Source organism: Arvicola amphibius, chromosome 15, assembly GCF_903992535.2.
Source record: "Arvicola amphibius chromosome 15, mArvAmp1.2, whole genome shotgun sequence".
Taxonomy (NCBI): domain Eukaryota; kingdom Metazoa; phylum Chordata; class Mammalia; order Rodentia; family Cricetidae; genus Arvicola; species Arvicola amphibius.
The window spans coordinates 5,464,916-5,482,715 of NC_052061.1; the positions used below are offsets into that span (position 1 = coordinate 5,464,916).

General features: G+C 43.4%; 1 protein-coding gene across 1 annotated transcript in view; it reads right to left on the reverse strand.

Moving 5' to 3' along the window:
* Nup93 (nucleoporin 93) overlaps positions 1-17,800 on the reverse strand; it is a 94,584-nt gene that overhangs the window by 6,070 nt on the left and 70,714 nt on the right. The window contains exons 6-18 of the mRNA XM_038313258.1: positions 14,835-14,909; positions 12,531-12,620; positions 11,154-11,293; positions 7,932-8,064; positions 7,093-7,250; positions 5,541-5,706; positions 5,048-5,141; positions 3,667-3,858; positions 2,965-3,091; positions 2,796-2,868; positions 2,506-2,550; positions 1,077-1,193; positions 140-258 (exon numbers count right to left, since the gene is read on the reverse strand). Of these exons, the coding sequence (XP_038169186.1) occupies positions 140-258; positions 1,077-1,193; positions 2,506-2,550; positions 2,796-2,868; positions 2,965-3,091; positions 3,667-3,858; positions 5,048-5,141; positions 5,541-5,706; positions 7,093-7,250; positions 7,932-8,064; positions 11,154-11,293; positions 12,531-12,620; positions 14,835-14,909 (1,529 nt within the window). The remainder of the gene's footprint in view (positions 1-139; positions 259-1,076; positions 1,194-2,505; positions 2,551-2,795; positions 2,869-2,964; positions 3,092-3,666; positions 3,859-5,047; positions 5,142-5,540; positions 5,707-7,092; positions 7,251-7,931; positions 8,065-11,153; positions 11,294-12,530; positions 12,621-14,834; positions 14,910-17,800) is intronic.

Genomic DNA, 17,800 nt, shown 5'->3' on the forward strand with positions numbered 1-17,800 from the left:
ACCCCTAAGATCACAGGGTGTTCTAGGAGAAGGTGCATTAGATTAACCTCTGTGAAGCTGTCTGCTAGTACTAAAGAAGCTGGACATGCAGCAGCGTGGCACAGTGACCTGTGACCAGGCCGGCTGGCCCTGCCCTTACCGCTCGGCAATGGAGAGGGCCATATTCTTCAGTCTTTCCTTGCTGGACTGTGGGGCACTGATCTGTGGGACCACAGGGCTCAGGAGTTTGTTCATCAGCTCTAACACCTTGTCAGCATTCTGTTCGAGTTTTTAAGATTAAGAAAACAATCAACAAAAGAACAAATTAAATAAGCAAAATAAAAACAGCAACTTTCTGGGGTGATGAACAGAACTGCTCTATATACTGAGACTGGAGACAGCCAAGGACAGTCCATCTAATGAATTACCACCTGCATATTCTCCTATGTCCTAATTATACCCCAATCACAGCATTTTTAAATTTAGAAAAATCTTCCTTTACTTAAAGAAGGTTTACTTATTTTCATGTGTGTGTGTTTTGTCTACACAAATGTATATTCACCATGTATATGCCTGTTGCCTGCAGAGGCCAGAAAGGGCATCAGATTCTCTGCAACTGGTAGTTAAGGATGCTTGTGAGCCACCAACTGGATTCTGGGAACCACCCTGGATTCTCAAGAAGAGTAACGTGTGCTTTTAACCAGCGAGCCATTGCTCCAGTCCTAGGAAACCTGCCTTTTTAGGTCACTTAAATCACCAGCAGTCATCACATATTCTTAGGGAGATGCATTTAACCCAGGCTCTTGGACTACACACTGTTGGCTACTGTAGAAGGTTACCATAGGAAACCATGGTGGCTTTGACAATGCCTGTAGCAAAGCCTTTCAGTATGTTATCTTCTTTGGTCAGAGATACCTTTTGAGCAATAAAAGGTCTGTAAAAAGGGAATTTTACCCCAACTGAACCATTAACACGCTAGAAAAAGTACTGCAGCAGGGACAGTGATAAACAAGATAGCACTGAAGCCTGAGCACTTATGCTAAAAGGCCGAGCTATTTGCACAGAGAAGAGAAGAGGCATGAAAGGGGCACATTTACCTTGGCAAGGTCATAAAGCTTGGCTGCTTCTTCAAATAGTCCTTTATTTTCTGCCACAGAAGCAACTTTGTTGATAATTGGCTTTGTGTCATTGGTAAACTTATCAATGACTCCAGGCTAGGAAGACAAATTATCAGGGGGAGGAAGAGACTCATCAGCCACAGCTGTGACACAGAAGCACTTGACTGGAAGTGCTTGCCCTACTCAAAACATTTTTATCTGCCAGACTCAGGCTCTCCTGGAGACAAACTCCAACCAAGACCATGGAAAGAAAGATGGGGCACATTTAATGGAAGCACTGTGGAGTTGGCTATGGCACATTTGTGGCTTCTGAAAGACTTTCTAAAATGACTGAGAGTAGGTAAAATTATTAGTGATTCTTAATCAGGAAGTTATGAGAAAATTATTTTGAGAGTAGGTAAAATTATTAGTGATTCTTAATCAGGAAGTTATGAGAAAATTATTTTCAAGACTTTCAATTTGCTTTCTAAGATAGATACTAAAGCAGACACAAAGTGGTGGTGAGTACTTTGAAAAAAAGTCTCCATCACCATCCAACAGCAGGCATGTGATCAGGAGAGTCTGAGGCCCCAGGATAGGGGAGGGGTTATGGACTATGCAACACTTGTGCTTATCCAGGCTAATGCTCCATCAGGGCTGGACCAAGTTGGGGTGATCTGCCCTGGATCAATAAAATACATATGTTCAGATTCCAGTTGTGTGGTATTGAAGAAAACAATTAATTAACCTGTCTTATTTCTGCTTTCTCACTTGGGAAACAGAAGATAATGGTTCTCACTCTGTTGGTGATTGTCGTAACCGAGTAAGAGTGCCCACAAAACACTTGGCACCATGCCCAAGAGGATGGACTACCATCATCAGGACCATCAGCCTCTCACCTGGGCGGCTAGGCCATCTTACAAAGAGAAAGAGAAGTGAGGACCTGCGGGGCACAAAGGGAAAGCCAGGTCAGGCCTGAGCCCTGACAGTGGGCTTCTGCCCTTCTGTTACGGTGACCCAAGGCATGGCAAGTCCCTGAGGAACTGTTTAGGACCCTGGGAAACGGCATTTCCAGGGTTGGCAGGGAGTCTGAGTACTTAGGAATTGGTATTGAGAGAGATGAAGTGCATTTCTAACTTTCCCATCTGGAGAGAGCAGGCACAGCAATCAACTTACTTTTCTTCATCTTTTCTGAGTCAAAAATGGCAAAAACTTAGCCATCTTAGCTTTTAAAAAATGGCAGGCATGCTTTGAACATATGAAAAAGCTAATTACTAATCACAATTTTCTAAACTTTAAAGAAAAGAAAAATGTGTGTAAAGCCAAGTTTATTGGCTGGGCTGTAATTTCATCTTTGTTAAAATGACTGTGTCCAATGTGAATCCTACAGTGTAACTTGTCCTCTGCAGTTAGAGGCACATTAACCCACCTTTCTACTTCCGTCGTTCTCTAGTTTCCCAAGGATCATATCAAACTGTGGAGGAAAAGATTTATTTAGCTTACTGATCAAGGAAATGAACATAACACACAATTTCTTAGGGAAAAACATGGAGGACAAGAGACACAAATGACCACAGTGAGACTGGGATCAGTACCGTCACTGTTAGAGACCAAGGAAAGCGCCATCCACTGCTAACTCTAGGCCACACACAACACACTCAAGGAGCACGCATGAGAACACTGAAAACTCCCACCAGAGCGAGCAGAAAGCTGACCTACCTCTCGACTTTCTATCACAAGCTCACTCACACAGCGCAGAAACATGTTTTCTCCTTGACTGTCTTTCTCGTCCCTACAAAAGCACAGGGACAGCTTGGTTGTGGTATGAATCATTCTCAGAATGGAGAAATAAAAGGGAGCCAAGTAAAAAGGCAAAAGCAGGTTTCACCTGAGGAAGTAAAAGTACTGGAGTGCTTCCCTTGGATCCGTGGACTCAAACTTGCGTGTGTAGAGCATGAGTAGACGCACGAAGTTCAGCCGTCGCATGCAGGGAGGGTCACCAGGCTCATGGCTGACTGCACACGAGAACAGAATTCTTACAGCTCCTCTGAGCCCCAGAACCCCCGGAACTGGATGTACAGGGCTAGAAGTGTGCGTTTCTGCAGCCCACTCACTCCACACTTCCCAGTGCGAGCTCACCACTGTCATTCACTTTCCTCTGTACAGACAGCACAGGAAAGTGTCTCCTACGATGAATGGCCAGCATGAGGGCCTTTACAGGAAATGGCTTAGTACCTGACCACCACCCACTAAGAACCCACTCACTCACATCTGCCTGCCTCTCCACCTGCCTCTCCCATCCAGGTAGCTGGGGTTTCCAAAGTCTTTAAAACCACATCCTAAGTGGGCATGATATTCGTGACTCTTGGAAGACTTTGTCTGGCACAAACCTAGTGCCTGGCATCACCCTTTAACATTCCAGGAAATGCTGAGAGGTTACAAACAAGCACTTGTAACACTAATATAAAAGCTCGAGTGGCTCCAATGCTCTAAAATGACCGAATCCTGAGGGTTTGCTGTTCCACAGCCACTATGACCAATGGGAAGATGTGCTCTGCATATCACTACCAGCTAAGAACTAAATACTCACGGAGCTGAGCACTCTGCCCTGAGGATTTTAAAAGCAGCTTTAGCTCAAACAGCACCAGGGCCACATGGACAGCATGGCAGCGCAGCCGTTCCATACGGAAGAGAAAGGCAATGGCAGCTTCAAACTGCGCAGTCAGGAACAGCACTTGGAAGTAGAGGAAGGGCTGCTGGTTCACTGTGAAGTGGGACTCGCCTGGAGGAGAGGAGATGAAACCAACTCAGAAGGAAGCTGCCACCAGTGATGAGACCCTAGGTATCTACTGGCCTTGTTGGGTGGGAATAAAATACCAACATGATCTGGACACAGTAAACTACATGAAATATGACTGGAGCCAGGCAAGGTGGCACATGCCTCTAATACTTTAAGTCATAGCAATAGAAAGACAGAGAGGTGAATCTCTCTGAGTTTAAGACCAGTCTGGTCTACAAAATGAGTTCTAGGACAGCCAAAGAGAGACCTTGACTTAAACAAAATAACAAAAGACCCAGTTCCTCTACTTTCTCTAGGCCTCACTACATGACTGGCAAGCAGCAGTCCCGTTGTAAGATTTAAGCTGTTTGCACTGAAGACATTTGAATTCTCCAAAGAAACAGTTTGTCTTACACTGAATGAAGTCTACTTGATTCACAGAACTCTGAACGCAGCAGCACTAGTTGTAGCTATTGATCCTTTACTTCCCAGAATTGCTCACCAGTGAGGTCAAAGGGAAAAGCTACAGGTCTCTCCTTTGTAGCCAGATATGACCACTAGCAAGACCTAAGGGAGCAACAACTAAGGCTTCATTCACATCCCTCCCAAGCAAGAACTAGAAAAAGTTTATAGTCTATGACCATGGAAGGCATAGTTTTTTCCCCCATTTTTTCTTTTGGTGGTGCCAGAGATGGATCAATCTGAAGGCTTCTGGAATGTCAATAAGTACTTCACTAAGGAGCTACAGTCCCAGACCCTTTAATTATTATTCTGAGACAAAAATCTCTCTAAATTACTGCACTCTGAAGCCCACGCTGGCCTGGAACTCATGATCTTTCCGCCTCAGTCTCCCAAGTATTGTATACATGTGATACATATTTTTTCTTTTCTTTCTTTCTTTTTTTCTTCTCCTCGAGACGGGGTGTCTCTGTAGCTTTGAAGAGCCTGTCCTGGAATTAGCTCTTGTAGACCAGGCTGGCCTTGAACTAACAGAGATTCGCCTGCCTCTGCCTCCTGAGTGCTGGGATAAAAGGTGTGCACCACTGCACAACTGATACATATTTCTTAATGCATAAATTTCTGCCTGATTGAAAATGGTTAAAACTCAATAGAGGAGTTCATGTGTAAAGGACTTCCCCCCAGGTGAGACATGTGTCCACTAAGGAGCGAAGGTGACTGTCCAGGATCTTACCATAGTCTTCTAGCAGCTGTTTCTGGAACTGTGAGAGAGTGAGCCTGTCTTGTGGCGAGCTGGTGCCGTCATCATCAAAACACACCTGGTTCAACTAGATCCCCAAAGGAAACACACACACATTGGTACAAACTACATCAGCAGCCAGATGTCCAGCTGTGACTGTCCAGCAGCCATGCTCCGTGTGAGCTGGAGGTTGCATGAGACCCTAGGGCTGGGTTGTAGCTCCATGGTAGAGCATGCCTGAGGCCTGTATTCTATCCCTAACAATGCATAAGGGAAGGGGAAAGGGGAAAGGGGAAAGGAAGAAGGGGAGAGGAAAGGAAAGAAGAAGAAGAAAGCTAACTGTGTAGACATTAGTGGGAATTGTACAATAAAAAGCAGGGCTGACAGACAGAAATTCCATGGCCCTGTCCTGATTGGCACACAAACATGATTAAGCAGGTAAAGAGACTGAAGAAGAACTTGAGTTAGCAAGTGACGCTGCGCCTACTTTTAACCATAGGTAGTCCTCAGTCTTGTCTGCCACTTCGCTCTGATTGTCGGTGATGTCACATCTGCCAATGATACAGTACACAGCACGCTTATAGGGGTCTGTGTTGTTCCTGAGGGCTCTGCGGTAGTGAAGCCGGAGCTTGTTTTCAGTAGCTGGAGACAATCTGAAGACACAGAGACACAGACTCAGCGAAGATCCTCAAAGGTCAAGGAAAAGCACCCATGTAACAGGAAGCTCCCCACCAATGACCGCAGGTCATCAATGACCACAGGCCCTGTCTGCCTCTGTCACCACTCTCATCTGGCTCCTAACTGCCAGCACCGTGTTCTTGGCCATCAGCTTTTCTCCAGTCCTAGGACTTCAGGAGGAAGGTCAGAATGCTAGAGATCATTATTCCACTTGAGCATCCCTCAAGCAGTGAAAGAGTGGGTTCTTCCCTTAATTGTACTGCTGTCAAATGTATGTCTGAATGCACATTTGTGTACAGGAGACTATAGAGGCCAGAGGTCAACCTTTCATGCCATTCTTTAGGTGGTGTCTTTTTATATAGTATCTCTCAATGGTATGGACCTTGCCAATTTAGTCTACAATGACTGGCCAGAGTCCCAGAAATCCTTAACTCTTCTTTCTTCGCCTTCCCAGTGCTGGGATCACAAGCATGTGCTACCATATCTAACAAGGGTTCTGGGAATTAAACTCAGGCTTGCACAGCAAGCACCTAACCTACTAAAATAGCTCCCCAACCTCTTCCTCCAGCTGTCTTCATCCCTTGGCCTCCACATTCCCTTATTCACATGGGTTACTTGCACCAAAATCTTTGGCTCAGGATCTTCTGCTGAGCTGGGTGTGATGACCAAACATGAGGCTCTATACACACTATGCAGCAAATGCTCTTCTTCTGAGCTAATCTTCAGCCCTAATCCTACTTTAAACTATATGAGCAAACCAGAGGCTTCTGAGTTGAGACAACCTTCTAATACGGCAGTATTACCACTTGAATATTTGCTTTCCACAGGTGCCACTGGAGCACCGTGTTTCTTCCATGCTTGTGCATAAATACAAATTGGATTTGAATGGAATGTGTGTCACTTACATAAGCAAAATCTCAAGTAATAACTGCTGTTTAGCCACTCCTTAGTTCAGGAGAGCATCTCAAAACTTCAGCAAACACTATATGCTGATTTCGAGATGATCAAATTCTAGCTCTAACTTTTGAGTTATGAAGTGTATAGCATATAATTCCACAAGGACTGAACAAAGAACACTGTGTTTAACAAAGTGACTATAACACAAAAAGGCTCATTTTATTTCACTTATTTATTAATTTTGGTTATTGGAGATAAAGGGGTCACAATGTAATCTAGGCTGACTTTATACTCAACCTGATGCTTCAGTCTTCTGCATACTGGAATTATAAGTACATGCCAACACTCTCAGCTAAAATGTTCTATTTTATAAAGCAACCTTAACTTAGAGTATATCCTAGCACAGTCCTCCATGGACAGGAAACTTCCTGAATATACCCTGCAGGCAGAGCATAGCAGTTTACCTTCTATCCTTGCTATTCATGTACTCCTGGAACCAGGTTTTAAATTCCCCCAGCTGGTGCTGGGCTCGACTGACAACTTGTGATGCAGCCAGCAGGTCTCCACAGCGCATGCAGTAATAAATTAACGCCCAGACAGGATGGCCTTCTACCTCTCCATCCTAAAAGACAAAAAACCAGTCAGTCAAATAAATGCTAATCAATCACTTTCTGATGTGCTGATGATAAACTACTTAATTCTCACCATAACCCCATGAGTTAGGAGCCACTGACAGCATCCTACTCCCTGTATTTTGCAAACACTAATTTGTCCAGAGAAATCTGGAAGAGCAATGTAGTGCATATCTGGAGTTACTCTGAAGCGAACAGAGCCCATCTGACCCACAACACCCATGCTTTCTGACAGATCCCTTGCTTTGTCTCTCATACCCACATGTAAGTTTCTAAGAGTTCTTAGAGCTCAACTTTGAAAACTCACCTAGGACCTGACACTGCTTCCCTTTCCTGCATTTACTCAGGATTCCTGCATGACTAGTTTTCAATGGGTCCCTGGGAAACAGCCCCACCTGCTCATCCCTGGCCTCTTCACCATGCAGAATCCTCCCCTCACCCCGCCCTTTTTTTTCTCCCCCAAAGACAGGGTTTCTCTGTGTAGCTTTGGAGCCTGTCCTGGACTTCACTGTAGACCAGGCTGACCTCAAACTCACAGAGATCCACCTGCCTCTGCCTCCCAAGTACTGGTATTAAAGGTGTGAGTCCCCACTGCCTGGCTCTGAACCCCCTTTTAACTGAGAACACCTGACAGTTTCAGAATTTGTTTACCCACAAGATGCTTCTAGTACCTGAAGTCCTGGGGAGGGAGCTGGCAGTTTAATGTTTAGGAAACTTCGAACCAGCTGATAAGTCCCCGGCACACCGCCCAGTTGGGCCTGATGGAGATTTCCAAACACAGTCACAAGGGTATAATTTTTATAACTGAAAAATTTTAAAGAAAAATGGTGAGGGTTGGCAACATGTATTTCACACATCTATGTCCACACCCGGAATGCTCAACTATGAACTCTATGGTCAAGGCCTGGATTTTAAGTTTCATACAGAAGAGCAAACAGTACATGCTTAATGAAGCAAATTCCATTCTTATTACTGTACATTTATACTACGGTTACTCCAAAGAATTCCGAGGGGACTAGAACCGAGGCTTCAAATACGTTAAGGGTAGAGCCCTCATGTTCTAATGGGTTTGCTAGAAAAAAACAACAAAAAACAACAAAACAACAACAAAAAACAACAAACTGAATCTGAAATAAATTCCATGAAATCAAAACAGTCCAGTGAATAGCAACACACCCTTTACCTAGATGACCAGTATTGACATTTGTATGTGTTTCCTATCTCTACATATCCTACCTGACACCCAAATGTACATAGGAACATGATTTTGTTTATTCCCAGAAGCATTTAAAAATATGCTACAAAAATCATGGCTACCTAACCTACGATCATTTCAGCTGTGTACCTAAGACTCAGGAATGAACCTAAAGGCCAATTACAGAGAACAAATTGTGGAATCTGATGCAGCTAATAAAAATGATGTTAAAGAATTAGAAGTTGAGCTATGTAAAACTACTATTATAGGCCGGGCAGTAGTAGTGCACGCCTTTAATCCCAGCACTCGGGGAGGCTGAGACAGGGGGATCTCTGTGAGTTCAAGGCCAGCCTGGTCTACAGAGGGAGTTCCAGGACAGACTCCAAAACTATAGAGAAACCTTGTCTTGAAAAACCAAAAGATAAACAAGCAAAGCTACATATTATATATACACACACCTGGACCATAACTGTAGAAAAATAAAACCAAACTAAATACTCATGGCAAAGGAGGGTGGAAACTACAACGAAGCAACAGGAGCCTCTGGGTGTGAGGAATGGCATCCCCCTCCTTCTTGCAGCTCTTCTCAGCACCTTCCTAAATCCCTATAAAAGTGTGCATTGTTCTACAATGGAATAGAAGCGCAAGATAATTAACCAACATATTTTCCTCACCACTACACACATTTAAAAGCACAAGATGAGAGAACAAAGTTCCCTGTAGTAGCCAGGACAAACAGATGCCCACTACCACCTCCTCCAACTTGCAATAAGACAACTTATGTGCTGGCAAGATCCTAAATTAAAGAAGCCCAAACTCCTTGAGAACCAAGACAAATATATCCCACTGCAAGCTTTGGAACATGGAAGGGACAGACCAAGCCTATATTCTCAACATTTTTGGCCTTATATCAAAAAACATATTTGGAACTAAGTCTCTTTGACCATCTGGTAGATTATGTAACTTGAAACATGTTACACTGTCAGCAGAATAGCATCTGCAGAAATACTGTAACATGGAGTACAAATATTCAAACAGGTGATAAGGAAGCTTTCAAAAAAATGCTGCCAGAGAGTGATACTGCTCCAAAGATGAAGACAGGCTTTGTTAGCTAGGTAAGAGCTTCAAAGAGCTAGAGAATGGGCAAAGAAAAGAATCATTAAACTAGGGTCTGGAGAGATGGCTCAGCAGTTAAGAGAACTTGTTGCTCTTACAGAGAACCTGGGTTCGATTCCCAGTACCTACAAGGAGGCTTACAACCGTCTGTAAGCCCAATTCCAGAGATCCAGTTCCCTTTTCTGATCTCACTGGCACCAGGCACACACATGGGATACATATTTAGGAATGTAGTCTGGTGGCTGAAGCACCAGTTTAAAGATCAAGTTTACCAGAAAAAGCAGTTTAAAAATTTATTTTTATGTTTTTTAAATTTCTTAAGATTTTTATATGGGGTAAGAAAATTTGCCTCATAGTTTGCCAGCTAAAATGAATAAATGTTGCTACATTAGATTCTTTATGGTTGACATCAATACAACCAAACCTCCATTTCAAAGGTTTAGCCAAAGGGGCTGGAGAGATGCCTTATCAGCTGAGAGTACTGGCTGCTCTTTTAGAGATCTGGAATTCCAGATTCACATGATGGCTTACAACCATCTGTAACTCCAGTCCCAGTTATTCAACACCCTCTCCTGGCCCCCATAGACACTATGTGCTATACAGACATACATGCAGGCAAAACAACCACACAAATAAAAGTATAAACTGAAGTGGAAAAAAAAGTTTAGCTAAAGTCTGAAGAATTACTTATAAAACCTTCACACACACATAATCTACAGAAATTAAAAACACAGAACCCAAAACCTTTTTAAGTTCCAGATTTCTTGTAACAAAGGAATGGAAGTTAGTGAGTATACATCAGAGGGTGCTCATTTTATGTAGCTAAGGTGCAATTAGCATAGTATTTGATATGAAGACCAGTCTCCTGGCAGCATCAAGTCTGAATTTCCTCAAGGAACTTACTAACCAAGGATTTTTTTGTTGACAAAGCTCTTCTCAAGCCAGGAGACTGATGCCCAGTGCCCTGTCCCCAAAATAGAGTCTGCTCCACAGTCCTGACCATTCCTGCTAGGATTCCACAGAGTTCCACAAAGAGGGACTAAAGGCACACGCCCTAATAATGAAGCAGACATAGGGTTTGAGGATGCAACCACAGACCCTTCAGCAACCAAGCCCAGATACAAAGCACTGGCCTCAGCAGCTATGCAGAGCCCTGACTCAATGATTAACTGGGTAGAGCCAGGAGGGTAAAGTTAGAACAGGTCTTCTTGAGGTTTCAAATGGCAAGGATATGCTGTAAGGAAAGGAAGGAACCTGGGGAGCAAATGATGAACCATATTAGGAAAACAGATTACGACCCAAGTTATTATTATCTAAACAATATATCTTTACATTAAATGATGACAAGCAGAGAAATAAAAGAGATGTCGACAGTACTCCCCTTTACCACCATTCCCATGTACGATTTTATAAGCTGCAGATACAGTCCTGGTAGGTAAGTGTTCTGACAACAGAACTAACTCAGCTCCAGTCAGTCTACAGGACTCCAGGTATAGCACCAGCCCCAGAAACACACACACACACACACACACACACACACACACACACACAGAGGGGCGGGGCTGACTTACAGCTGCCTTACCTCTGCTCAAGGTACCCCAAGGCCTGCCTGACAAACTCCATGCGCACTTCTACACTGCTTCGGCTCTTCAGGGCATCAGTTGCTGGTGTCAATACCACATCTGTCATTTGTTTGACCATGGCCCACATATCAGAAATGCTCTGCATGTAAATGAGATTGCATGTGACAAAGCTGTAAGTTATGTGGCTATAACTGCAATGGCAGGCAGAATGGGGAGGGACTGAGGCTTTCTGTCTGAGACCATCCTGGCTAGAACTCAGTGCAGAAGATGGGCCTCTGCCTTGCTAAACACCTGAGCTATGACCACTGATGAGCACCCCTTCCTTCCTTGGAGTTGGTTTTCAAATCAATTACCATGCCAGGCCTGACAGAACCAGCTCCATCATTGCAGGAACGTGAGTGTAACAAGAGCTGAATCTCAGCAGGTCATTCCCTTAAGAGTGTCTGAGTGCATTTCTAATCAACCAGCACTAGGAGTTTAAACACAAGTTCTTACAAGGTTATTTAAGTTTTTAAGGCTTAAAATAAGAGTTTAACCTAAATAATAAATGTTTTGTCCTCCCAGAGCGATCTGGGTTTTTGAATAAATGCCACAGCCTCCATTTTCCTTCCCACTGCCTCCCTCAGAAAAGCCTCCAGTAAAGAGGCTTTTCTTTGTGTCACCCTACCCAGTGGGCCTCCTCTCCCCAGGCTGTGAAATTCTCCTTCAAAATGTGTTTCTGGCACTCTAAAGACAGAACCAGAGAAATGCAACAGTGGAGAGAAGTTGGTTCTTACGGTGCCCTCAAAAGGGAGAGCTGTAAACACCAGGCAGATGTGAGGAGTGAATTCTCACTTTTGTCTTTAAAGCTACTTACATTGCCTTATATTTTACTTCTGGAAAAACCCCACATTTTTTTGAAAAACAAATCAGTGTATATCTGCTTCTGCTGCGGTGGCAGCCTTTGCTTCTTTTAGCCTCTGCTCACACCTTCTGATTCTGTCCCACCCATCACTGCTGCCCCTTCCTAAAGGAGAAAGCAGGCCAGGAATTAAGAGTGTGGACATAATAAAAATTGGGAGAAGGGATTCCAGAAGAAAAGGATGAGTTAAGTCCAAGGAGGTCACACAAATGATGTCCTCGGCTGAGACCTGAGGAGAACCTAAACAGAGCTCAAGACCCCTCACCATTAGCTAATCCCAGTCAGGTCTTTTTGATGATGTGTTTTTAAAAAGCCACAATAAAAACGATCACTCCAAATATATATAAAACACTGGAAAAAAGAATGTTATTTCATAAAACATTCTTTTTTACTACACTGAAGCCAAGTCAGTAATGTGCTGACCCCAGATGAACACTGAACTTGTGTTTCTACCCAGGTTAGCACTGGGCATTACCTTGTCGTCCAGCTCTGCGACAGATGAACACAGGTCCACCAGGTTGGGCTGAAGGTGTCCACTCACAATCTTCTCATTGTAGATATAAATCTGAAATAAAGGGAACGAAGTAAGTGGCATGATCTATTTCACTTCCTTTTACGATCTGAAGTCGTGTGAAGCCGGCACGTGGCCAATAGAGGCTGATGTTCACCTTCCCTTCCCCAAAGTACCTAATCATTAGCAAGGCCAGATCTCCAGCTGTGGCTAGCACATTAAAGCTGATCACTAGCCCAGTCTTACAAACACCCGTTAAACAGGGCACCAAGGTTAGGACCAAAAATGAAGATGGGACGGAGGAACATGGTCTGGCTAAGATCCATGTCAAAGTCTGCTAAAATTCAGGTCAGAGGACTGAATGGTTGTGGGGCCAGGGTTCATGGATTGGGGTAGGTTTGTTAGAACAGTGTCTGCTACACATTTGGAATACCTACTTCTAGAAAGCATCTCTAGGCCCAGTAGTGTTTGTGCTGCCAGGCCGGATAAGCTGAATTAAATCTCTGAGATTACCTACATGGTAGAAGGAGCGCTGACTGCTACTTGTCCTGACTACTGCCCTCACAACAAACCAATAAACCAATAAACAAACAAACAGATGTAGTAACAAATAATCTCTGCTCTCCAGGTAAAATCTCTCTCAAAACAAACAAACAAACACAACCAACACCCCCACCCCCCAAAAAAAACCCACAATTACGATTTGATGCAATGTTTATTAAGGTTTAAGAGAATACATTTTACGTCAGATTTGGTCTAAAATATTAAAATGATGGTTACAAACTAAGTTCTACTCCTGTGTGTAAGGTTTTCTTTTACATTTTGAAGTCCTTGTTCTACTGAGGACTGAGCTAATGACAATTCATGGACCCATGGAACCTTTGCTTCTATTTTAAATGGAGGATGCTGATGTCATATAACTTCCAGGGTTGTTACAAAGATTTAACAGGTTCTTAACCATAAGTAGTACTTAGTCACTCAATAAGCATGTCTGAGAGCCAAGGCTATATTCGACACAGCACATAAGCATTCACTTTCTGTGGGAGAGCGGGGTAAACAGCTAGCATTGGATCCCAAGTGCTGCAGGAGTCAAGTTCTACAGAGTTTAGCTTTTCAGATGAAGAAGCTACATTGTTTCTTCATTCATTTGTAATTTTGTTGGGTCTGAGATGATGGTGGCCATAGCAACGGAGGGAACCAGCCAGTGGAAACTTAAAGGATAAGGGTGTGCAATGAATGTAGGAAGAAGAGGGAGAGTGATCTAAAAAGCGGAGAAAGGTGGAGGATGGAGGTAGGCTTCAGCTGCCTGGAGTCTGAAGCAGCACTGTATGAGGAACTCTGCTCCCAACCTGTGGAGTATATTCTCTGCTTTTACTCTTACTTAAAACAAATCTACATTTACAGAAAAGAAATAGGATATTTCTCTCGACAAAGTGTTAACTAAGATTTCTAGTGATGGATGATTCAGTTAATGTAGAATTCCATTAATTAATTAACTGGTAACTGAAGAGGGAGTCCTCTACTGGGTCTAATAGTTCTTTCCTCAGTTTGTATAGCTGTCATCTGTTTCTTACCCAAACCCAGTTAGGGTGGCAGGAGGGGAGTAGGGAATGTATCAGTGTGTCCTCTCAAGGTCACGGCTAAGTAATGCAGGGCATAACACCCTGGAACTTTGTGGAGGAAAGTGACAATTACTTTGAAATATAGGCTTGACTCTCATTGTTTTATTCCAAGAGTCAACCGCAGGTAAGTCCTGCACACAGTAGCACATAAACCATCTTGATCCGTGCTTACTGATGCAGGTTCATGATCAGCAACCAGGAGCATGGCCCCCAACACTCTGCAGTGCTAACAGGATCAGCACACTGTGCTTCTCAAGGCAGAAAGCATTTTGAAAATCCCACTCAGCAAGGGTAAAAGAATCTAACATACCATTCATTAGCCAGCCAAGTAATTCAGTTAATACAGAATTCCACTACCATGCATTATAGTTACTCAAAGAAGCTATTGCCAACAGAGCAAAAAGAAACACCTGGTCAGCAGAGAGGGTAGATTTCAATTTCGCTGCATTATCTGAGTCATTTGATTACCCTATTTAACCAAATGGAGAACAGTGGCATTCACGGTAAAATATTAACTAATCCTGTGAGTGAGAAGCCCACTTGCTTTCAGGATTGACTTTCATGTGAAGTCACTATTCCCTCTGACTCTCCTGAGGGTCACAGCATTTCTTCTCCAGGATTATCTCTTCCTAAAAAGCACACTCACCTGCCGGGCATAGGCCATCTCAATGCTATCCAGAGAACTTCGACCAGGAGGACCCACATCACTGATGTAACTCGGCTATAGAGAAAGAAACACCCAGGATTGGTTAAGTACAGTACTCACCCAAGGCATAAAACCCACAAACTCACCCTTGTCTTCATACTGTTAAGTGGGGGAACCTAGTGTGGAGAATGAGGGAAAGGAGAATAGCAGCAAGGCTCTGCTACAAGGACATGGGCTCAGCTATCCTTTAATAGCCTCAGGAAATAGTTTCCAGTACTAAAACCCTAATTTTGAAAATTATCCATTTAAAGAGTAGTTGAGCCACCTCTGAATTTCCATTTAAATGACTTTTGCCTAATGCTCTTGTTTTCAAAAGCACTTCTCCTTCAGTTGCCCTTGGCCAAGCCACTATTTTACCACATATAAAGTCAATTATCCATCAACAGGGTGTGTGCACTGTGATTCCTGAATAGAAGTGGCTGGCAAATATTCAACTGGAATTCCACAGGCAGGGCTGTGTAAGAATATAGATGCGGGCATAATGGATGGGAGAATGCTCCCTCTACCTCCCTCGTCCAATCAGGTCTCTTTGCATTGGGAAAATGTAGTCCATATACTAAGCCACACTGGCTATGACAGGACAGGACACAATACAGAAGTGGATAACAGGGGCAGGGAACACCAGAGATCAGAAAGGCAAGGCAGCCACATTCACAGGGTCAGAGAAGAGTGTGGCTCCCAGGAGTTTGAGGTATGTAGGGAGATAGCAGGCATCACTACACACAAGACTGGGAATGGGCTTCTCAGAACAGAGAGCACGCAGAAAACAGGCATTCTGGGACAGAAAAGAACATAGCTGAAGGGAGCTGCAAACTCTTAGCACCCATGACTGTGCAAAGTGTACCCCGAGGTGTGTAAAACTCTTTCTCAAGGAGGGTTCACTCCAGACAGGGAGAAGGAAATACTATGACAACACTCACACAAAACAAGCCTAGGGTGAAAAATCCAGTGATACCACATACGGAGATCTCTCTCTCTCTCTCTCTCTCTCTCTCTCTCTCTCTCTCTCTCTCTCTAAATGGTCTTAACTTCATGAACACAAAGAGAAATCAAACCAATCAATTTACAATATTTGGTAATAAAAGCCACTACTGTTAGGAAACAACAACAACAACAACAACAACAACAACAACCAAACAAAAGCCAGGACCAGCACAGCAGAGCTCTAAATGCAACTTAGCTGTGTAGAACTGTATGTATAAAACAAGCAGTGCCTGGCAGTGGTGGCGCATGTCTTTATCCCAGCACTCGGATCTCTGTGAGTTTGAGACCAGCATGGTCTACAGAGTGAGTTCCAGAACAGGCTGTAAAGCTACACAGAGAAACCCTGTCTCGAAAAACCAAAAAATAAGCAAGCAGAATACTTGAGCCATTCCTACGAAAGCATGCTGTTACAGCCACCAAAAAAAAAAAAAAAAAAAAAAACATAGGCCTACATAAAACAACTCTAAAGTGAGTAGACATAAGGCAAAGCCAAACTGTAGAACCTCAAATACACAGTTTACAGTTGACAAGAAAATGATATGGCATACACATAGAATATTCCTAAGAAAAGTACACAGACTGACAGAAGTTCTGTCTGCTCAGGGTGAGTAAGAACAGCCACCATGAGAGGAGCTCTTTGTGGTACATCACAGCAGTAAAATGAAGGACAATTTCTGCAAAGAGTAGTGGAGCACTTTCTGTGCTTGGAATCCTACTCAAATCCCGACATATGAACTAGGCCCATCCCTTAGGAATCTGCCAGGCAGCACAATATACAACTTAGTGTGAGGCTGTCAAATTCAAACTGTCAGTCACTCATTTAAGACATGTCATACATGCTACTATATGTTGGAAAGAAAAAAACTAGACTAAATAAGGCATTGTGATTTCAGAGGTGTTAAAATATAGGAAAGCTATATGATTGACATTTGAAATAAGGTCTTAAGTTTCTTATCAAAATTAGTGGCTGCTCAATATTCGCTGAGTTTTAAGTACCAAGTGAAGAGCAGCAGCCGCGTCACCTGCAATGAAGCTTCAGTTTGGCCTCTGCGGGAGCCCACTGCTTGCCGAGTCACTTTCCAGATACCTCATCCAGAGATCTGACCACTGACCACGGCCAACACATCCAACCCACCTAAGTTAAATCCACCTTTAAATACTGCTTTTTAAAAAGTGTCTCAGAGACAGAGAGGGAGGGAATATGCATGCACAGATAGGTTGACTCTCCTCCTCCACCTTTACATGGGCTCTGGGGGCCAAATTCAGTCCAGCAGGCTTGCCTGGCAAGTGCTTTTACCCACTGAGCTGGCTCACCGGCTCATGTCGGCTAAGCTACATCTAGGAATTCCCACTGTCAGCTCCATCTTGTCCACATCTAGGAATCCCACACTGTCAGCTCCATCTTGTCATGTGAGTTTTAAAGACACTGGAGTCCTTCCTCACAGTGAGCAGATGTAAGAACTGTGACACAGGATGCATATCAGGGCGAACAGGCAAGAGACTCTCAGTAAAGCACATTATTTTTACCCAGGAAATACTTGAAAAGTTAACAATCTGTCAATTCCTGCCTTCCTTTAAAAAGCTGTATCTCTTTCTTCAATGACATCCTAAGGACATTAATTTTCCAAATAACTGCATGCTATTAAAGTGTCACTTCCTTTATTAAAACTTGCCAGGCATAGATATTAACATTATGTTTTTGCTCTTCTGTTATTAAAAGGCTCCAGGGGACAACAAACGTTCTAGGGACTACCATATTTCAGTTCATTTCTGCCTTAAAAAATATTTCCTCCAAAAGCCTCGGGCTCAGCTTTATATTAAATTATCCAAATCTGAACATTTTCCTTCAAATATAAGGTCAACTCAACATGATCCGAGGCTTCCCTCTAATGATTCTTTGAATTCCACAATTCTTGACAATA